General features: G+C 45.7%; 1 protein-coding gene across 2 annotated transcripts; it reads left to right on the top strand.

Moving 5' to 3' along the window:
* The first annotated feature begins 5518 nt into the window (after positions 1–5518).
* On the top strand, positions 5519–21399 carry map2k7 (mitogen-activated protein kinase kinase 7). Of its 2 annotated transcripts, NM_001032352.1 has the most exon segments (12): positions 5596–5722; positions 11500–11547; positions 12638–12776; positions 13524–13590; positions 15110–15223; positions 15578–15697; positions 15960–16067; positions 16652–16831; positions 18052–18132; positions 18329–18471; positions 18712–18757; positions 19346–21399. In NM_001032352.1, coding segments are annotated over 12 exon segments (1302 nt in total). In that variant the 5' UTR covers positions 5596–5604; the 3' UTR covers positions 19484–21399.
* Positions 21400–23210: the final 1811 nt, after the last annotated feature.

Raw genomic sequence — 23210 nt, 5'->3', positions numbered from 1 at the left:
TCCATGCTGGGGGAGACCGACACACTGCAACTCTCTTTGCCATAAATGGCACATTGCAGCTCTCTTTGCCGGATCCCACTCATTGAAGCAGACGCTGGAGTAGTCCATTTTGTATCCATGCTGGGGGAGACCGACACACTGCAACTCTCTTTGCTATAAATGGCACATTGCAGCTCTCTTTGCCGGATCCCACTCATTGAAGCAGACGCTGGAGTAGTCCATAGGATGCCCATGCTGGTCGTGGCCGACACACTGCAACTCTCTTTGCCATAAATGGCACATTGCAGCTCTCTTTGCTGGATCCCACTCATTGAAGCAGACGCTGGAGTAGTCCATATGATGTCCATGCTGGGGGAGACCGACACACTGCAACTCTCTTTGCCATAAATGGCACATTGCAGATCTCTTTGCCGGATCCCACTCATTGAAGCAGACGCTGGAGTAGTCCATTTTGTATCCATGCTGGGGGAGACCGACACACTGCAACTCTCTTTGCCATAAATGGCACATTGCAGCTCTCTTTGCCGGATCCCACTCATTGAAGCAGACGCTGGAGTAGTCCATTTTGTATCCATGCTGGGGGAGACCGACACACTGCAACTCTCTTTGCCATAAATGGCACATTGCAGCTCTCTTTGCCGGATCCCACTCATTGAAGCAGACGCTAGAGTAGTCCATTTTGTATCCATGCTGGGGGAGACCGACACACTGCAACTCTCTTTGCCATAAATGGCACATTGCAGCTCTCTTTGCCGGATCCCACTCATTGAAGCAGACGCTGGAGTAGTCCATTTTGTATCCATGCTGGGGGAGACCGACACACTGCAACTCTCTTTGCTATAAATGGCACATTGCAGCTCTCTTTGCCGGATCCCACTCATTGAAGCAGACGCTGGAGTAGTCCATAGGATGCCCATGCTGGTCGTGGCCGACACACTGCAACTCTCTTTGCCATAAATGGCACATTGCAGCTCTCTTTGCTGGATCCCACTCATTGAAGCAGACGCTGGAGTAGTCCATATGATGTCCATGCTGGGGGAGACCGACACACTGCAACTCTCTTTGCCATAAATGGCACATTGCAGATCTCTTTGCCGGATCCCACTCATTGAAGCAGACGCTGGAGTAGTCCATTTTGTATCCATGCTGGGGGAGACTGACACACTGCAACTCTCTTTGCCATAAATGGCACATTGCAGCTCTCTTTGCCGGATCCAACTCATTGAAGCAGACGCTGGAGTAGTCCATATTGTGTCCATGCTGAGAGACAGAAGAACTGGAAAGGTCTTATGTGACCTGAAATGTTGCTGCTGTTGTAGTTTGCCCAAGAAAACTTTGCAATAAAGGCATTTTAATCTACAAAGACAAGAGGTGCTGGTCCTGTTCTTCAGTACCAGGATATGCCGATGGAAAGTGGCCATTGGGGAACCTGCACTACTGCTAACTAATCACAAGGCTTGGTGCTGACTACTACTCTCTAAGTCCATGCTGAGAGAGAGTAATATTCAAAACATGTTATCAGATGCATTCTTTTAGTTTTCTACTAGTCTGGCCTACATATTGTTTACAGCATTACAGCATTACATTACAGCATAAAAACATTGGAACTACAGTTTCCTTTCTATAACGTTTACATTTAAACTCAATGCAATAAACATCTCTTTTTACTGTTCTGTTTGGGTAGAATGAAATAAAGTTCACAAAGATCTAATAAATCAGTGCTGTCCAACTGGCGGCCCGCGACCCCCCTCTGTGTGGCCCCCCACCTGCCTGGCTGCTTTGATGGCTTACTCTTATGTAAGCTTTAAATGGTATCAGTACTGTGATTAACTGGCCCCCTGCATGGCTCACACCTCAGATTCAGGCTGTAATCCCTCTGTATTGTTTAAAAATGTAATCCACTGTGTTGTTCACACCTTTTAATCCCTACATTGTTTAACCCCTGCAGTGTTCACACCTCAGGCTCAGGCTGTAATCACCCACATTGTTTACCTGTTCACACCTCAGACAGCAGTAGAAACCCACAAATAAACCCTGCACACTACAAAAAGAACTGAGGTGGTACTGCAATTAAAAAGTTTTTTTTTTTTTTTAATATATAGTTATTGTGCAGACTGTAGGAGCAGTGCCAACATTGTGTCACTGTATGCTGCCTGTGTGTGCCATACAGGGCAGAGAGAGTATGGCACACACATGCAGAGTATGGCACACACAGGCAGGGTAGGGAAGGCAGAGTAAGGCACACACAGGCAGGGTAGGGAAGGCAGAGTAGGGCACACACAGGCAGGGTAGGGAAGACAGAGTATGGCACACACAGGCAGGGTAGGGAAGGCAGAGTATGGCACACACAGGCAGGGTAGGGCAGGCAGAGTATGGCACACACAGGCAGGGTAGGGCAGGCAGAGTATGGCACATGCAGGCAGGGTAGGGAAGGCAGAGTATGGCGCAGGCAGGGTAGGGCAGGCAGAGTATGGCACATGCAGGCAGGGTAGGGAAGACAGAGTATGGCACACACAGGCAGGGTAGGGAAGGCAGAGTATGGCACACACAGGCAGGGTAGGGAAGACAGAGTATGGCACACACAGGCAGGGTAGGGAAGGCAGAGTATGGCACACACAGGCAGGGTAGGGAAGGCAGAGTATGGCACACACAGGCAGGGTAGGGAAGGCAGAGTATGGCACATGCAGGCAGGGTAGGGAAGGCAGAGTATGGCGCAGGCAGGGTAGGGCAGGCAGAGTATGGCACACACAGGCAGGGTAGGCAAGGCAAAGTATGGCACACACAGGCAGGGTAGGGAAGGCAGAGTATGGCACACACAGGCAGGGTAGGGAAGGCAGAGTATGGCAGGTATTTGCTGTACTACAACCATTAATATGGGTATGGTCATGTGATAACATGGGTGTGGTTTCAAGTGGGTGCGGTTTCAAAAAGGGGAGTGGTCAAAACTGGCTTCCATTATCGGCCCTCTACCACGTAGGTCGGAAAAATTCCGGCCCTCGGTACCACAGAAGTTGGACAGCACTGTAATAAATCATAGCAGCCAGTTAGCATTTGGTGCTCGCATGTTTGAAAGTCGAGAGATTGCTATGGGTTAATAGACCTGCTGCAAAGTTTGCAACTTTTATTACATGTAAGCTCTATGGGGCAGGGACCTCCATCCTCTTGTGTCTTTGACTCTTAACTTATTACAACTGTATCTTGTATTTATTTGTGTTTATTGTTATACTTTATATTTAGTGGGGCTTGGGAAGCAAAGAATCCCTACTGTTATCTCACAGGCTTATTATTATTCTTCTTCCGTACAAAAGTTCGGCACGGAACTTGTCCCGCACCGTTTGTCGTAGACCCATGAGTGAGGTGTCAAATCGTGCGGCCTATTCGGGAATGGGGTGCTATGTCTTTTCTAAGGGGTTGGCGGTTAATTGCCCCTGCAGTGGGCAATTAACTGGCCCAAAAATCCCATAGACTTAACATTGAGGCCAACTTTGACGGATTGTAGCGCAGAGAGGGAATTTTTTAGAAATGTGAAATTTACCACATTTGAAGAGGTTTGCAACCTGTGTCAGAAGATACCCCGCACAAGGGTATAAGTTTTACCCCCGGGGCAAGAGAGGTCCTCAAATTTGCCCCATTGACTTATAATGGGGATTTTGGCAAATAATTAGTTTGTCGTAGACCCATGAATGAGGTGTCAAACCGTGCGGCTTATTCGGGAATGGGATGCTATGACTTTTATGAGGGGTGGGCGGATAATTGCCCCAGCAGGGGGCAATTAACCACGTTTGTCGTAGACCCATGAATGAGGTGTCAAACCGTGCGGCTTATTCGGGAATGGGGTGCAATGGCTTTTCTAGGGGGTGGGCGATAAATTGCCCCAGCAGGGGGCAATTAACCGAACTGAAGGAAACATTGTAATATTGGGGCACGAGTTTTGCCACGGCAAGCACCACTCACATTTTCTTCAGGAAATGTACCTCTCTAGTTCTTCTTCTTCCGTACAAATGTTCGGCGCGTAACTAGTCCTGCACCGTTTGTCGTAGACCCATGAGTGAGGTGTCAAATCGTGCGGCCTATTCGGGTATGGGGTGCTATGACTTTTCTAAGGGGTGGGCAGTTAATTGCCCCAGCAGGGGGCAATAAACCACCGTTTGTCGTAGACCCATGAATGAGGTGTCAAACCGTGTGGCTTAGTCGGGAATGGGGTGCTATGACTTTTCTAGGGGGTGGGCGGTTAATTGCCCCAGCAGGGGACAATTGCCCCAGCAGGGGACAATTAACCACCGTTTGTCGTAGACCCATGAATGAGGAGTCAAACTGTGCGGCTTATTCAGGAATGAGGTGCTATGACTTTTCTAGGGGGTGGGCCGTTAATTGCCCCAGCAGGGGGCAATTAACCACCGTTTGTCGTAGACCCATGAGTGAGGTGTCAAACTGTGCGGCTTATTCGGGAATGGGGTGCTATGACTTTTCTAAGGGGTGGGCAGTTAATTTCCCCAGCAGGGGGGCAATTAACCACCGTTTGTAGTAGACCCATGAATGAGGTGTCAAACCGTGTGGCTTATTCGGGAATGGGGTGCTATGACTTTTCTGAGGGGTGGGCAGTTAATTTCCACTGTTTGTCGTAGACCTATGAATGAGGTGTCAAACTGTGTGGCTTATTCGGGAATGGGGTGCTATGACTTTTCTAGGGGGTGAGCGGTTAATTGCCCCAGCAGGGGGCAATTAACCACAGTTTGTCGTAGACCCATGAATGAGGTGCCAAACCGTGCGGCTTATTCGGGAATGAGGTGCTATGACTTTTCTGAGGGGTGGGCGGTAAATTGCCCCAGCAGGGGGCAATTAACCACCATCTGTCGTAGACCCATGAATGAGGTGTCAAACCGTGCGGCTTATTCGGGAATGGGGTGCTATGACTTTTCTAGGGGGTGGGTGGTTAATTGCCCCAGCAGGCAATTAACCACGTCCCGCTGCGTCATCTTCCAATGTCGCCCGGCTCCCTGCTGCATCCACTGTTTTATAACGTTGTGCCCCGTGCGTACTGACATCACATGTACGCATGGGGCGCAAGCAACTGAAACCCCCCACTGGCCACCAATGACAGGGCCCGTTTATGTTTAAAGGGGCCCCGAGTTGAAAACTTTTTACGGCAGCGCCCCCTTTAAAGCGAAGCATCGTCCGGGCCCGGGACAGCAGCCCCCCTGTCCCCCATGATGGCGGCCCTGCTAAGCAGCACCCTCACATTAGGAAGCCACAGGCCAAACCTTACTGGTTCCAATCTGGGACTGTCAGCCATACTGATAACGAAATTCTCATGATTACAGCCAAAGTCAATTCTTTTGTTGTTGCTCTGGTCACACCCCCCAAAACCCCATTTCGATATTTATTCTCAAAGCAGCTGCTCAGTTTTAAAGAGCCAAGGGCCTTTTTTTTTTTTTTTTTTTTTTTGCCCCTCTACGCATGCGCACTGTTGCTCTTCATTCCGCAGAGCAACCGGACACTTCCGAGACGTCATCTGCGCCTAGACGCATGCGCACTAGGAACTGTCAGTCTTCGTCCGCGCAGGCGCCTTAAGCAGTTTGTTTATTATTAGTGCGCGGAACGAATATGGCGGCGTCCTCCCTAGAACAGAAACTCTCCCGTCTGGAGGCGAAATTGAAGCAGGAGAATAGGGAGGCACGGAGAAGAATCGAGCTTGAGATCAGCCCTCAGCGGCCACGGCCCAGTAAGGAGCTCAAAAGGAAATGGGGGCTTGACAGGATGAGAATAGGTTTCTAGGCCCTTTGTGTTACTGGGGGGTATCATAGAGCGGCAGGGAATGCACACAGCGGGGCTATGGGGGGATCCTAGGGCTAATTGTACAGTTACAGGAATATTCCATTAGTAGCTATAACAGGGGGTGGGACCATTGCTGGGCAGGAATATTCCATTAGTAGCAATAACGGGGGTGGGACCATTGCTGGGCAGGGAATGCACACAGCAGGGTTATGGGGGGGATCCTAGTGTAATTGTAGGGTTACAGGAATATTCCATTAGTAGCAATAACGGGGGTGGGACCATTGCTGGGCAGGGAATACACACAGCAGGGTTATGGGGGGGATCCTAGTGTAATTGTAGGGTTACAGGAATATTCCATTAGTAGCTATAACTGGGGTGGGACCATTGCTGGGCAGGGAATACACACAGCAGGGTTATGGGGGGGATCCTAGTGTAATTGTAGGGTTACAGGAATATTCCATTAGTAGCTATAACTAGGGTGGGACCATTGCTGGACAGGGAATACACACAGCAGGGTTATGGGGGGGGGGTTCTAGTGGTAATTGTATGGTCACAGGAATATTTCATTAGTAGCTATAATGGGGGTGGGGCCGTTGTTGGGCAGGGAATGCACACAGCAGGGCTATGGGGGGATCCTAGTGGTAATTGTACAGTTACAGGAATATTCCAAAGGGATTCTGGGAACAAATTCCTTAAGGCTCTTAGAAAATTCCCATTTACATGGGTTTATCCTATAGGCTAAAGCTCACCCACTGGGGTTTAAAGCAGAAGCCAGGATAATAGCAGATCAGATTCCCAACTACAGACCGGTTTCACCCCTTCTTGGGGCTCATCAGTGTAGTGCAGGGTTTTCTGATCAGCTTAGGTAGAGCCAGGAGTGGGGAATATTCCATTAGTAGCAATAACAGGGGGTGGGACCATTGCTGGGCAGGGGATGCACACAGCAGGGTTATGGGGGGATCCTAGTGTTAATTGTAGGGTTACAGGAATATTCCATTAGTAGCTATAACAGAGGGTGGCATCATTGCTGGGCAGGGAATGTTCCAATCCTGTTACCTAGGAATAAACGGGGGATAACGGTGAATAGAGAAGATTGGCTTGTTAAAGGGGAAGTCCATCTGCAATAAAAAGACGTATTTCTAATCAGCTCTCCAGTATAGAATAATTCTAAATGTTCAGTGGTCTTAATGTTGTGTTTCAATATGGCATTCTATTTCTGCTCTCTGCACTGGCGGTTCTGAATCCTGAAACAGTGTTGCAGGCCGGCTGATAAACAGACCCCAAAGAACAGAAAGAGATCAGACACAATCTTTCATTAGGCAAAACATATTGGAGTGAAGTTCCCCTTTAAATTCCTTACATCATGACTGTTTGGTTGTCCTTTAATTGAATTTCATTATGCTTTAATATTTTGCTGTTTTCTGGTCATTTATACCGTTTGGAAGATCAATACTTTCATTTATTTTGCTGTCGTCTTTTTATATTTTCTGCTTTTGTTGCCTCCTGTGCCACAGGGATTCCAAGTTGCTGTTGTGGCTTTGTCCCCTCGGTCAGTCAGTCGAGTTTTATGATTGTACCGCAGATCCTTGCCATAAAGCAAGACTCTTTCTGTTTGCCATAAAGCAAGACTCTTTCTGTTTGCCATAAAGGGAAATAGGCGCAGTCATGTGATTGTCACGACATGGTTTCCTCCACAAAGGCTTAATAGGTGTCAATAACTGCCCAGTTTTTTTAGATCATCACCTTTAACTGGGTTACAGGGGATTGGCCTTCTAAGGTGCTGAAAGATGAAGATAGTGTGTTTTTGGGCAATGAGATTAGTGGGGATTGTAAATCGGTAGCCATTTGTGCATACATGTTTAATAAAGTTTGAATATTAAAATGGCAGACTTATTTAGTTCTGTGTAGTAGTCATGGTCTCTGTTAATGTTGGGGCAGGGGTGCCCGTCTCTATCATCTACAGTTGTTATTTAACTGTAATGGCCAGCATCCAGCGATGGCTGATTTGGTCAGGGTTGGGCATGTATGGTCCAGAGACTATTCTACGTGATAAAACACCTCTTAAAGGAACAGTAACGCCAAGAAATGAAAGTGTATGAAAGTAATTAGAATATAATGTACTGCTGCCCTGCACTGGTACAACTTAGGTGTTTTCCCCAGAAACGTATATAAATAAAGTTGCTCTGTAGCAATGGGGGCAGCCATTCAAAGGAGAAAAGGCACAGGCACATAGCAGATAACGGATAAAACACTATTGTATTCTAGAGCGGTTAACTGTTATCTGCTATGTAACCTGTGCCTTTTCTCCTTTTTTCCAGCTTGAATGGCTGCCCCCGTGGCTACACACCAGCTTATTTATATAAACTATATTAGCGTTACTGTAGCAAAAACACAACTTTTACCAGTGCAGGGCAACAGTACATTAGATTTTAATTGATTTAAAAAACTTTCATTTTTGGTGTTACTGTTCCTTTAAGACATGGATATTTGCTAGCCCTTGGTCTTCCCTCCCATTGAGAGAGCGTGTAGTCGGGGTTGGTGGGCTGATACATTGGGAGAGAGTGGAGTCCGGGTTGGTGGGCTGGTACATTGGGAGAGAGTGGAGTCCGGGTTGGTGGGCTGGTACATTGGGAGAGAGTGTAGTCGGGGTTGGTGGGCTGGTACATTGGGAGAGAGTGTAGTCGGGGTTGGTGGGCTGGTACATTGGGAGAGCGTGTAGTCGGGGTTGGTGGGCTGGTACATTGGGAGAGAGTGGAGTCCGGGTTGGTGGGCTGGTACATTGGGAGAGAGTGGAGTCTGGGTTGGTGGGCTGGTACATTGGGAGAGAGTGTAGTCGGGGTTGGTGGGCTGGTACATTGGGAGAGAGTGTAGTCGGGGTTGGTGGGCTGGTACATTGGGAGAGCGTGTAGTCGGGGTTGGTGGGCTGGTACATTGGGAGAGAGTGGAGTCCGGGTTGGTGGGCTGGTACATTGGGAGAGAGTGGAGTCTGGGTTGGTGGGCTGGTGCATTGGGAGAGAGTGGAGTCTGGGTTGGTGGGCTGGTGCATTGGGAGAGAGTGGAGTCTGGGTTGGTGGGCTGGTACATTGGGAGAGAGTGTAGTCCTGGTTGGTGGGCTGGTACATTGGGAGAGAGTGTAGTCGGGGTTGGTGGGCTGGTACATTGGTTGCTGGGCTACTATACATGCCCATGGCCTGGGCACCTGCATATGGAAGCACAGAAGGAGCTGGGGATGTGACACCAGTTAAAGAATAGACCTGTGGGTTTTTCTGCGAGCCCTGGGCAGGAATGAGATATAAAGTGCTATTAATAATGGTGGCCTTCCTCTAGGGCAGTGGTTCCTTCCTAATGCCGTGACCCTTTAATACAGTTCCTCATGTTGTGGTGACCCCCAACCAAAAAATTAGTTCCTAAGACCCTCGGGAATATGTGTTTTCTGATGGTCTTAGGCGACCCCTGTGTAATGGTTGTTCGACCCCCAGGTTGAGAACTGCTGCTCTAGGGGTAATTTTTGGCCTTTGTGTTGTCTTGTCCTTTTTAAATGGAAAGCTTTCTAGTGCTGGAGCTCTTATAATTTACGGCCTTGACACTCGCGTTGCTGTGTGCCAGCTCCATACATTCTGCATTTCCGTTTTAATCAGTGTGGGGTCACCGGTTGCCTGGCAACACATGACCCCTTTTATTGGAAATGACAGTTACCTTTTTTTTTTTGGATCCCAGAGCATAGTGGTTTACTCCAATTGGCCTATGCTCCCTACTTACTGTAACGTTTAGATACAGAAGAGCAGTTAAGCAATCTCTCTTTTGTCGGTAAAGAGGTGGAATTTGTGGCTGTAGTAAAGCTGGGCATATGCATTAAGATGGGCTATCGTTTGGCCCAAGGCCAATGGTCGGATCAGTGGGCAGCCATGCAGGCCCATCAGGAGAGGGCACATCAGTGAGCCGAGGCAGTCCCCAACCAGTGGGATTTTTAAACTTGCCCAGTAGATATCTGGTCAATTTTTGGATAGGCTAACACAGGCATATTAACTGCCAACTCAGTCTGAAGTGTCAAATTGGCAGCTTGAAGCCTCCCTTTGTATGTCCACCTTAAGGGACATGGTCACTGGCAGAGGTCTAAATTTGGAATTACCAACCAGAAGACAGAGAGGAAGACTGGGAGTAAAAGATTGATTGACTGATGGAGGGGCGCTACTAATAGCAAGAGTATTTAGTTTGAACTAAAGTCTATTTGTTAGAATATATGGGCTCTTCAGTAAAACATGGGCATACGTCCGGTCAGAGCCACCAGTTACATTTCATCCAAAGACTTTACCGTATTTATAGAAAACCCCATTTCCCTGTGTTGTAATGAAGGAAGGGAACCATACCAGCTCTGTTCTGATCAACCACTTGTTCTTCATCTGTCTGCGGGTTCAAACCCCTCCTGGGAGGAGCAGTGCATTCAGTGTTGGGTATGGGGTGAAGCAGATGTCCAAGCCTTATTGCCCAGTAGTCGTCCCAGTGGCCATCTGGCTCAGGGCTGATATGTAATACTGGGCAGAAATGCGCTACAGTACACCCTGGCTCCTACCTTAGGGATGTATTAACGGTGATGTGGCCCATAGCAACCAGTCAGATCTTTGCTTTTGTTTTCTAACTTTCTAGCTTTCTAATTGCTGATTTCTTGGTTAATAAATACATCTCTTAAAGTATCCTGGTGCTCATCTGGTTCACAATTGCACTGTGCCAAATAATCAGCCCTCTAAATGTAAATGGATTGGCTGCACAAATAGAAAGTGTGGAAGAATGTACATATTTGATGATCTATACACAAAGCTCGTTACTACAGAAGTATGGCTATGTGTCTCACTGGGATATTTGGCTTGGTTTTTGGGAGAAAAATGGGATATCATTGTATTCTAAATACACTAGTCTTAATCTGTGGGGGTCTCTGCGTTGGCCTGGAGTCCCCAGAAAGTAAGGTTTGACTGGTTTCTGTATGAGCATCCTGTGCAAAAAATCATAGCTTTCCTTGTCCCAGCTTTTACCTTCTGACTGTGTGGCATCTGCCGCTCCCTCCTTGTATGGGTGAGCCTGGTATCACTGGTAGGTGCCACCCCACCAATAATGTACCCTAATAACAAATAATGGAGGGCACAAATAGAGATGGGAGCTCTTTGCGGAGGGACGGGGGAAGCTCTTTGCGGAGGGACGGGGGAAGCTCTTTGCGGAGGGACCGGTGGAGGCTCTTTGCGGAGGGACCTCTAATGCATCCTCATAGAAGCAGATAAAGGAGCCAGATGTTTAGATGTTCCTGATGGGTCAGAGAAGGTTCTGAGTGATGCTAGCATATGATATGAAAGATATAGAAGTTTCATGTATATATTGTGATTTTCTTTACCCTACAAGGGCCAGTAGGAGTTGGATCAGTAGCCGGTAGGAGTCGGGTGGCACAGTGTAATAGAAGCACTGGAGCATTGGCTGGATTGTGTGGCAGAGCACACTTTCATTTCTTTATTTTCCCACATTTTCCCGCTATCACTGGGGTCGCCCATTTTCACCCGGTTTCCCCATTTGGCTAATGATCATTTTACATTTCCTCTCATTTTCCCTCACGGTTTTTTTTCCACCCTTCTTCTTCTTTTCAAGATTGTCCTTCATCTGTCTCCTTAGTACACCATCAGTAATCTGTTTCCATTGGGTCGCTCTGTATTTTTTTGTTGATTTTCCTTTATTTCTCCCCAGTTATTCTCATCACTCTAAGTCCCACGCCCGCTCCATCCCAGCGAGCAGGTACCGAACCCCCCGTCTCCCCTCTCCTGCCCCCAATCAAGCTGTCTGCCCCTCTGTGCCCACCTCACACCTAACAAGCACCTGCTTATTTTCGGGCCTCATTTTATATTCCTCCTGCTTTCCTCTGGGTTTTTTTTCAGTCTTTCATTTCCTCTCCCCCCCCAGTTTTGTGCTTGGCATCGCCCGTTCTTCTGTTACCATCTCCATGCATGGGTTGGGTTGATGCATGCAGTGTGGTCTCAGCATGGAGGCTTGGTTTGGGGCATGAACTCAAGGCAACCTAACACTAAGGGGCACACCTAATGGGACGGGGGGCTATGGATGGGTGGGCACTGAGGGCAATACATGTGACCAAGTGCTGGGTGGAAATATAATATATATATATTAGCAAGTGAGGGAATACAGGGTTATGGGTGATAGCTCCAGGGGATCCAGGGACTGGTCCGATTGCCATCTTGGAGTCAGGAAGGAATTTTTTCCCCTCTGCAGCAAATTAGAGAGGCTTCAGATGGGGTTTTTTTGCCTTCCTCTGGATCAACTAGCAGTTAGGCAGGTTATATATAGGCATTATGGTTGAACGTGATGGACATATGTCTTTTTTCAACCCAACTTACTATGTTACTACAAATACCAAAACAACATGCAAGTATGTTATGTCAATATACACAAAGGTAATGAGCAAAATAAAATGAGTAGTTGCATATGGCAGGGAGACAGCGAAGCAGACACAGATAGTTGTGTGGCATTGCACAGACCCGTGAAACTGATTTACTAACCTAGGTGCCAAATTGCACCGTTGCAGTTCCCATTGGCACATATTGTTTCTATGGGTAATAGCACTGGTGCAATTAAGCGCCTTTGTTAGTAAATCAGCCCTGTTAAATTAATTAGATGCAAATGTGCCTCATTCTTACATATTTGCATCTATACGAGCAGCGGAGTCCTGATGAATCTGGTTTCTAACTGAGCATGGGCTGTGGGAGAAAACACACGGGGCCAACGAGGAGTGCATGGCGGGATGCAGAATGGGCCCTGTGCCTGATTGGCTCTTCCCTCTCCTATTAATCTCCTTGCTCCCTCTCCTGTGCAGCCTTACAGCTCCCTCTCGCCAATGATGGACATTCACGTTCAGACGCCCCTTCCCACCATCACTCTCCCCTGACAGTGCGGCCGAGAACCTTCCTGAGTTTGCCGCAGACCAACTACCTGACGCAGCGCAGCATGGAGAGGTGAGAGAACCTTAAAAGGATCAGTTTGTTGTGACTTACTATTTATTTCTATCTCCGACTTCTAGCAACCAATCAGCAATTTGTTTTAAACAGTCGCCTACAAGTTAAAAACAACAGCAAAGATCTGATTGGTTGCTATGGGCAACATCACTGGTGATGTTGGCTTACACACTATAATAAATATGCACCTTGAAATAAACTCAGCAGTTCTGTGTAACAGTTAAAGGGGTTGTTTAACTTTGAGTTAACTTAGAATATGAAAAGTCTATGTCATACGTAGACAATTTACAGTTGGTCTTCATTTTTTTTTTAATTATTTCACTTTTTGTTCAGCCACTCTCCAGCTTGGAATTTCAGCAGTTATCTGGTTGCTGGGGTCCAAATTGCCTTAGCAACCAGGGAGTGGTTTGAATGAAAGACTGGTATATGAATAAGAGTGGGTCTGAATAAAAAGATAAGTAATAAAATGTAACAGTAACAATAAAACTGTAGCTTCATTTTTGGCTGCCGGGGTCAGTGACCCCCATTTGAAAGCTGGAAAGGCAGAGGAGGAAGGCAAATAATTCAAAAACTATGAAAAATAAATAATGAAGACCAATTGAAAACTTGTTTAGAACTGGCCATTCTATAACGTACAGAAAGTTAACACTGAACCACCTCTTAAAGTTGGCCATACACTGACCAGTAAAACCTGCTGATTTTGTTCCTTCCGTGTATTCCTAAACCCATGCATTATTTTTTTTCCAGCATTGAAATTGACCAGAAGCTTCAGGAAATTATCAAGCAGACTGGGTATTTAGTTATTGATGGGCAGGTAAGTGAATCGTGGGTATAAAATAGCAGATTTAGTACATCAGCAATATGTATAGCTCAGCTCTGATCTGACTCCAAGCCGTCTAGACACATTTACAGGGGTTGTTTACCTTTAAATCAACTTTTAGTATGATGTAAGGAGTTCTGTTCTGAGACAATTTGCAATTGGTCTTCATTTGTTTATCATTTAGCTTTTTGTTCTGTGGTTTGAAATTTTGACAGCTATCTGGTTGCTAGGGTCCAGTTTAGCCTAGCAACCAGGCAGTAGTTTGAAAGAGAGACAGTAATATAAATAGTAATAAAAATTAACAATAACTATAAAGTTGTAGCCTTGGCTGGAAGGCAAATAATTCAAACACTATAACAAATAAAAAATAAAGACCAGTTGAAAAATTGCTATGAATAAGCCATTCTATTACATGCTAGCGTATAACCTGAAGGTGAACTATGTATATGTAAGTAATCATTGATAGGAATGCGCTGAATCCATCAGTGGAATTGCCTGAATAGATTTAGCTGGATTCTAAATCTGAATCTTGTACAGGTATCGGACCCCTTATCCAGAAACCCATTATTCAGAAAGTTCCGAATTACGGAAAGGCCATCTCTCCGACTCCATTTTAATCAAATAATACACATTTGTAAAAATGATTTCCTTTTTTCTTTTTAATAATAAAACAGTAACTTGTACTTTATCCCAACTAAGATATAATTACCCCTTATTGGGGGCAGAACAGCCCTATTGGGTTTATTTAATGGTTAAATGATTCCCTTTTCTCTGTAATAATAAAACAGTACCTGTACTTGATCCCAACTAAGATATAATTACCCCTTATTGGGGCAGAACAGCCCTATTGGGTTTATTTCATGGTTAAATGATTCCCTTTTCTCTGTAATAATAAAACAGTACCTGTACTTGATCCCAACTAAGATATAATTACCCCTTATTGGGGGCAGAACAGCCCTATTGGGTTTATTTCATGGTTAAATGATTCCCTTTTCTCTGTAAAATAAAACAGTACCTGTACTTGATCCCAACTAAGATATAATTACCCCTTATTGGGGGCAGAACAGCCCTATTGGGTTTATTTCATGGTTAAATGATTCCCTTTTCTCTGTAATAATAAAACAGTACCTGTACTTGATCCCAACTAAGATATAATTACCCCTTATTGGAGCCAAAACAATTCTATTTGGTTTATTTAATTTTTACATAATTGTTTTAGTAGACTTAAGGTAGGAGATCTGAATTACGGGAAGACCCCTTATCCGGAACACCCCAGGTCCCGAGCATTTGGGATAATGGGTCTCATACCTGTACATGTAATATTACAGGTAGGAGAGCAAAGAGATGTACTGGGCTGTAGAACAAGGTTAGAGGTTCCCATATAAAAGGACAAGGCAATAGAAAGTAATGGGGTGGGGGGATTGATTGTTGCAATAAATTTGCAGTAGCAATATGATTTGCTGTGTGTGAATATGAGCAGTTGAGCAGCGATATATACGGCTTTGCATTACAGAAGTACCCAGCAGATATCAATGACCTGGAGAACCTGGGGGAGATTGGCAGCGGCACTTGTGGCCAGGTCTGGAAAATGAGGTTTAAGAAGACGGGGCACGTCATCGCAGTTAAGGTGAATTGCCAAATTGCTGGAGAAATTAGCTATTTGGGTGGGGGGGCAGGGGACCTTGGTTTCTACTTAATATTATTCTACTCACATAGGGTGGGGGGCAGTTACAGTTCACAAGAAAGTTGTTCCTGAATAGTAACCAATAGCAGCTCAGTTTGCAGTTCTGATTTATCAGCTGCAAACAAGCATTTGCTGTGCCTATTGATATTTCCTGCTATCTGTGTATATTGTTTTTTCCTTTCCTGCTTCTGTTTTGCTTCTCACTAGTCCCAGAGTGTCTTTGGCATTAAGTATGCCCCTCCCCCCATTCCTATTCGCTAATTGTACCTCTAAACACCTCTCTGGCTTCTCTTTCAGCAAATGCGTCGTTCTGGAAACAAGGAGGAGAACAAGAGAATTCTGATGGATTTGGATGTTGTACTAAAGAGCCATGACTGTCCGTACATTGTGCAGTGCTATGGTACCTTCATCACAAATGTGAGCTCTAGAAAGATGGCAGCCTACTAATATCCCATTACTGTTACCACTGCTACCTCTAGTTTTGTAGCACTACTTTTATTGACCAATTGACTGGTTGTGCTGTCTGCATGTACAACAGAATTCCGTAGTTCTTGTAAGGTTGTGCCAAAGCTGAAGATTTTTTTTCTTTCCTCTTGAACCTTTTTTTCCTGCCCCAATGTTATTTGTACCCGTTTGTGCCTATTTTTTTCTTAAGGATGCTCTTATTTCTACTCTACAGACTGATGTGTTCATTGCAATGGAGTTAATGGGGACCTGCGCTGAAAAACTGAAGAAGAGGATTCAGGGGCCCATCCCAGAGGCCATCTTGGGAAAGATGACTGTGGCTGTAAGTGCAAGTAGCTGTGTGAAAGCCCAGATGGAGTAGAGCTGTAGCTGGGGGGCATTTTAGAGGTAGTGTATGGAATGGAATCGCCTAGGGATGAGAGAAAGGTACAGCTGAATATTGGGATTCTGGAGGCACGATGCATAGAAAGAAATCACCTGAGGAACGGATAGGAGATACAGTTGAGGAGGTGGAATCAAGGCAACAAGCACAGAGAGAAGGAGAGAGAGCTATAGAGAGAAAGCTAATGATTGCTTTATATGTTACTCTGTATGTCCAATGTATGTAACCCACTTATTGTACAGCGCTGCGGGATATGTTGGCGCTTTATAAATAAATGTTATTAATAATAATAATAATAATGTTGGAGAGTATCTAATGAGTGGCTAGTGAGGAGAGTTTCTGGCGGCTGGCAAAGTCTGTGCTTTAGTTTGAAGGGAACTCAGTGGGATTCTAGATAAATTGACAGCAAAGTACTGAAAGGTTTGCCCAAGAGCAGTGTAGAAGTAGGAACACACCAGAAAAAGTTATTTAGTTAAGAAAAAAAAATAACTTTTTCTTTTTTTTTTTTTCCCTCACCAATTCAGATAGTTAATGCTTTGTATTATCTGAAAGAGAAACATGGTGTTATACACAGAGATGTTAAACCCTCTAACATCCTGCTCGATGCCAATGGGCAGATCAAACTGTGTGACTTTGGAATCAGTGGGCGCCTTGTGGACTCAAAGGCAAAGACAAGGAGTGCCGGCTGTGCTGCTTATATGGCGGTAAGTGTTATATGTGTCAACATTGGTCAATGTGGAACCTAGCACATTGTGTGGGAAATGTAAATGTGTGGGGCTACTTGTAATGAATGGTTTATTGAGTAGCAAATAATGTTCTCAGAGGATAAAGCTTAAGAGAAATGGGCAGGTACCAGATATTTCTAGTAGATAATTAAGACAGGGGCGACACATTGCTTGGGACACACTGAGGGGACAAGTACAAGGTGTTGCTAGCTGTACATGCAAGTGCCAAAAATCAGACATTGCTGGCGGTGTAAGAGATAAGCACAAGGTGTTGCTAGAGGTACCTGTAGTAAACAAACACAAGGTATTACTAAAGGTATATTTAGGTGTCTAAAATGAGGCATTGCTAGCGGTACGTGAGAAGGACAAGAGGCAGACATGACTAGCTGTAAGTGAGTAGGGCAGACATTACTAGCAGTGATGGTGTAAGGCAGGAGGCAGACATTACTAGCAGTAGGTGATTAGGGCTGGAGGCAGGCATTACTAGCAGTAGGTGATTAGGGCTGGAGGCAGGCATTACTAGCAGTAGGTGATTAGGGCTGGAGGCAGGCATTACTAGCAGTAGGTGAGTAGGGCAGGAGGCAGACATTACTAGCAGAAGGTGAGTAGGGCAGGAGGCAGACATTACTAGCGGTATGCGAGTAGGGCAGGAGGCAGACATTACTAGCGGTATGCGAGTAGGGCAGGAGGCAGACATTACTAGCGGTATGCGAGTAGGGCAGGAGGCAGACATTACTAGCGGTATGCGAGTAGGGCAGGAGGCAGACATTACTAGCGGTATGCGAGTAGGGCAGGAGGCAGACATTACTAGCGGTATGCGAGTAGGGCAGGAGGCAGACATTACTAGCGGTATGCGAGTAGGGCAGGTAGCGGTATGCGAGTAGGGCAGGAGGCAGACATTACTAGCGGTATGCGAGTAGGGCAGGAGGCAGACATTACTAGCGGTATGCGAGTAGGGCAGGAGGCAGACATTACTAGCAGTAGGGCAGGAGGCAGACATTACTAGCAGTAGGTGAGTAGAAGAACTTACTCACAACAAGCTAGTGGTGCCAGGTATGGGCAGAGTAGATAAGGGCCAATGTAATAAAGAATGGACAGACTTGTGTGTTGCAGTTACTATATGGAGGAGCAGAGGTTCGTACTGTATTTGGCTCGTGTGAAGTGACTTTAACTGATTTCTTCCTTGTTTCTCGCTGCAGCCTGAGCGAATTGACCCTCCCGACCCAACCAAACCAGACTACGACATCCGCGCAGATGTATGGAGTTTGGGGATCTCCCTGGTGAGAGATTTCTCCTACTGCTCATGATTCTGTATAAACACAAACTTTCTACCCACAAATGCTCAGTTTCCATATAGTTTCCTTATATAGCCAGGGGCATCCCAGCCAGACTTGGTTCTGCCTTGTGTTGCCTTTTATTTCCTAATCTGTCAGACGTGTCTCATTCCTTTCATGTAAACGTTCCTTTGCCCCACAGGTGGAGTTGGCCACCGGACAGTTTCCCTACAAAAACTGTAAGACTGATTTTGAGGTTCTCACCAAAGTTCTCCAAGAAGAGCCACCCGTACTCCCCCACAATATGGGCTTCTCCCCATTATTTCAGTCATTTGTTAAGGACTGGTAAGTACTGACTTCATTTAATGAACCATTTTGCTTAGTAAACAACCCATTGTGACCATGTATTCCTTCATGTAGCTGAAACATAAGCTTCTCCTTGATTGGGTACCTGGGCCAGGGCCAACTTTACCTATTTTACTTCATTTTTTTAACTTTGTAAATATGTTTTATTTCAATGGAGATTCTATTAGTGTAAGGAATTGCAACGGTATAGTAGTAACTGTACAACTCGTTTCTTTGCAGTCTTACTAAAGATCACAGAAAGAGGCCAAAGTACAATAAGCTGCTGGTAAGTTCACTCTGGAGATTGTGTGGATTTTCTTTTGTATTTTGTATTTGCACATAAGGCCAAGTGAGCCACATCTATGAATAACATACGAGGGGCCGTACACACAATGGCTGTATTTCTGTTCTGCTCCTTTGAGCCAACAGACTGAATGATCAACTAGCAGTTGGGCAGGTTATATATAGGCATTATGGTTGAACGTGATGGACGTATGTCTTTTTTCAACCCAACTTACTATGTTACTATGTAAGGAAGGCCTGCCGCCGCTCCTCTTCACTTTCCCAGAATGTACATAAGTAGGAAGCGCTACTGTGCAAATGGTGCTTCTGGACACACGGCAATGTCACCACTAGTCACCAAACTTGGATGAAGTCGAAGCACTACTTCCGCTTTGCCAGTTTTACCGCAAGAACAATGTTTCATGGGGTCTGCACCTCATATTGTCCCCTTATCATTGCTCATCAGCTGATGCTCACTGGCCCATATGCTGCATAGACAAACTGACCGATATCTGCTTAGGAAAATATTTATACATAATGAAGTATTTTTTGGTCTTTCTGCCATAGCTTGACTCCCATATTTCTTTCCTAGGAGCACCCATTCCTGCGTCGTTATGAGACAACTGAAGTAGATGTTGCCTTGTGGTTTCAGGAGATCATGGCTAGGACAGAATCCCCCAGGAGCAGCACACTCCTCAGCCCCCAAAACCTGACATTTTTTAGCAGGTAGCATCTAGCATGGGAGGGGAGGACAGCCCCCTCCCCCAGCCATACCTGGAGACCTGGCTTTCTGAGACTTAATGGTGAAAGATCGTGCTGTGTGGGCTGACTGACCATATCCTGAAAAAGGATGTCTGCTCCTCCTGCCTCACGAGGTCTTCAGTTGATATGCTCCCACTTTTATTCTGTCCTGATATTCTACTATGTGATGGGGTTCCTCCCATTTTATTATAAAGCATCGTTATTGAGATATTCATCATCTATCGGAGTAACAACGGCTCATTTACTGCCCTCTTTTTAGAGACTCTGCATCAGAGTTGGAGGTTGGACCCTATTTATCTTTGCCCATGTGAAATTGTGCCTGAGGGTGAGATTCAGTGGAGCTTACTGGCTTCCCTGCAGCGGAGACCCAAGCGGCTGTTGTCACGTGACTGTCGGAGGCCCTTGCCTTTTGTTTCTGTACTTGGACAGAATTGTATGTGTTCCGTTGAGCCAAACAAACCATATTTACCCCCTTTGGCTCAAAATAGTATCGATAAACTTTAGAAATCTTAGTAGATGGAGTTGCTATGTCTTCACACCTTGGTCCCCAACACCAGCACATCCTTCCAGCTGAAAAGCACATCAACAAGAGCAGAGGGTTGTCTTCAAGAGAGACATGGAGATGGCTGGTTGCTCTCATAATATGAGGAGCAGAGCATTCTGAGCACCCATGGAGGAGCGTATTTATGGGAAAGCCAAGTCAAAATGCACCTGTCTTTGCACTAATGAACCTCACGTGGAGAAGAGAGAGGCTTTCCAACTAGAAAATCACAGTCCAAATGATACTCCTATAGAGTTTTATATGTGTTTGTGAACACGGGTGTTTCCTTTTTTTAAAATCAAAATTTAAACTAAGAAAGCTCAACTATTGCGGGACATAGTAATGCCTGACCACCAACATCTAGGGTGAAGGCTCAATGTACACATACACTCAGTGGGGTAAAGGACTTTGAGAAAGGCATACTGATCATGGAAACTGGTTTTGGAGTTGCCAGTTTTATAAGATGTATTCCTGGCACCATTATTGGATAATGGGCACAAGGAAAGAGAGTGGGATATGACTCTCTGCAGTTCCGTGCCACCACCTGGAGATCCTAAACCTGAGTATAGACATGGAATGGAAAGAAGCGGAACATGGGTTCACCTGTGCTACAGTGTGGCTAGTAATGTCTTATCATGAAGTCCAATGCACAAACGGGCAAGGTGCCAGTAGCCGGTATGGCGGAGAGACAGCGGCAAGACCAAGCAAGTGAATGAGCGAACAAAGGAACAGCACTGTTCTGTCTGGCTGGTGCTAATGAAGGGAAAGCACGTGTAAGTGGGAGGGGGAAGTTGAGCGATACCGCTGCGAGAGACAGAGTTAGATCATATGGAAATATGGTGCCGGACGATATTTACTGAGGTTCTCGGCAGTGGATCACACGAGAGATGCTCTCAAGGAGTCTCTTCCAGGGGAGCAGTGATGGAGTGATGCTGCAGGGCTGGTTATAAGTGTGACTATAGATGCAGTTTTAATGCATTATCCGTTAATTAAATGTCAGATCAATATGTGACTGCCCCCTTCCTGTGTGGGAGGTGGTGCTAGGGTTGGTAACGCGGGTGGGAGGGCTCAACAAGACTGTACCAAAGCTAAATGGTGGAAAAAGGGGAGGGGGTGGTTTACAAGGGGGATTTCCCACCGGTTTTAATGTCTGTAATTATATTGATGCAGCAGATACTGCTAGTCCGCGTTGGAGTGTGGGTGTGTGTGTATGTGTGTGTGTGTGTATTTTATTTTCTCCTCTCCTGCTTTATTATATCCTCTCTACTATTCCTGTTGCATGGTGTCCGGATGACTCCTCTGCGGATGGGGTCTCATTTGAAATAAACTCTGCTACAACATTCCAGAGTGTGTACTGTGTTATTCATTTCAGCAGTCATTGGCCGATGGTTCAGAAACTCTTTTCTCAAGAACCGCCATTCACAAAGGCACTGGCTGTGCCCCACCTGTATGGAGATCATCTATCAGCGAGGCAGCCATATTGACTTCCATAGTGTCTGTTCCAGCCAGCTACTTTGCACTTAGGCAGCAATGCTCTCATGGCAGATGTCTTTCTGACTCGGTGGGTTCAGACCCAGATGGCAATAAGCCACTTGTTTTGGCCCCTCCTTATCTCAAAACAAGGTCATAAACAAAACAGACACTACCCTGTTGTTCCAGGGGTAAATATATTTTAGCCTGGAAACCCTTAAGGACCTCACCCCACAGTTTGGGAACCACTGGCCATTATAGATGGTACGCCCTAATATTAGCAAGGCTTGTTTATATGGAGCTCACTATGGAAGCCACATCTGCTTCATTCTAGCTATTACCTTCTTGCATTCTGCTCTTTAACAGTAGAGCTGTGATTGTCACCTTGGGGTTTCAAGCAAGATACATATATTAAAAAAATATTGGAGGACTGATTAGTCGGCCACGTAGCTCTGGGTATCTAAGGTGTTGAATACGTTTTTACTCTAAATCTAACCCAACTGACCTTCAAGCTGGGCTTTCTGTATCTACAAGAACAATGTTCTCCTCAACTCTCACACTATCTAGACTTCTGGATGAGCCCCATCCTGCCACAGCTCCAGGCCCTTAGTTTGGAAACCACATCCAAGAAAGTATGAAATGGTCTTGATGTGTGTCCTTTTGCTACTGCAATCTCTGACCCATTGGTGGGGGGGGATACTGACTCCCCTGTATACCGGCCAGTAATAGGAAGTACAAATGGGAATCGAGCAATCTTGAAAAGAAAAAAATCTTCTGAGCTATAAGTTCCATGCAGGATGCTGCCACTTTGCAGAGCAATTTGACAAAATTGGAAAAGTGGGTAGAGGTCTTCACTTTGGTAAAAATAATATAAATGCAAGTTATACACTAAATGGTAGTGTGTTGGGGGGATCCTTATCGAGAAGGATCTAGGGGTTTTTGTAGATAACAAGTTGTCTAATTCCAGGCAGTGTCATTCTGTGGCTACTACAGCAAATAAAGAAGGGACATGATTACTCTGCTCAAGTACATTAGAGGGGATTATAGGCAGATGGGGGGGGATATTCTTTTTTCCCCATAAAAGCGATCAGCGCACCAGAGGCCCCCCCTTTAGATTAGAGGAACGGAGCTTCCATTTGAAGCAGCGTAGGGGGTTCCTCACGGTGAGGGCAGTGAGGTTGGGGAATGAGAGCGGATAGATAGGTCAGTGTGGGTCTGTATGGGAGTGGATAGATAGGTCAGTGTGGGTCTGTATGTGAGTGGATAGATAGGTCAGTGTGGGTCTGTATGTGAGTGGATAGATGGGTCAGTGTGGGTCTGTATGTGAGTGGATAGATGGGTCAGTGTGGGTCTGTATGTGAGTGGATAGATGGGTCAGTGTGGGTCTGTATGTGAGCGGATAGATGGGTCAGTGTGGGTTTGTGTATTGTTTCCTCCTGATGGAATAGATGTTACCTCCAGCATCGTACTGAAGAAAATGGTTGTCGTTATCATTATCATATTATCATCTATTGACCAATAAGCTGCAAACTATTTAGAATGGCTGAGCTTCTGGACAATATCCACCTAAAAGTCTTTCTGGTGTAAGATTTAGTCTCTTCTGCAAGACACAATAGCACAGTGTCTGCCCATGGTCACTGAGCCGTTATGGCGGTGACTGCTCTCTGACTCTGGTTTAGGGGAA

The sequence above is a fragment of the Xenopus tropicalis genome, chromosome 3 (genome assembly GCF_000004195.4).
Source record: "Xenopus tropicalis strain Nigerian chromosome 3, UCB_Xtro_10.0, whole genome shotgun sequence".
Taxonomy (NCBI): domain Eukaryota; kingdom Metazoa; phylum Chordata; class Amphibia; order Anura; family Pipidae; genus Xenopus; species Xenopus tropicalis.
Note: the sequence above shows the minus strand (reverse complement) of the source record. Positions and strands in the feature narration are given on the sequence as shown.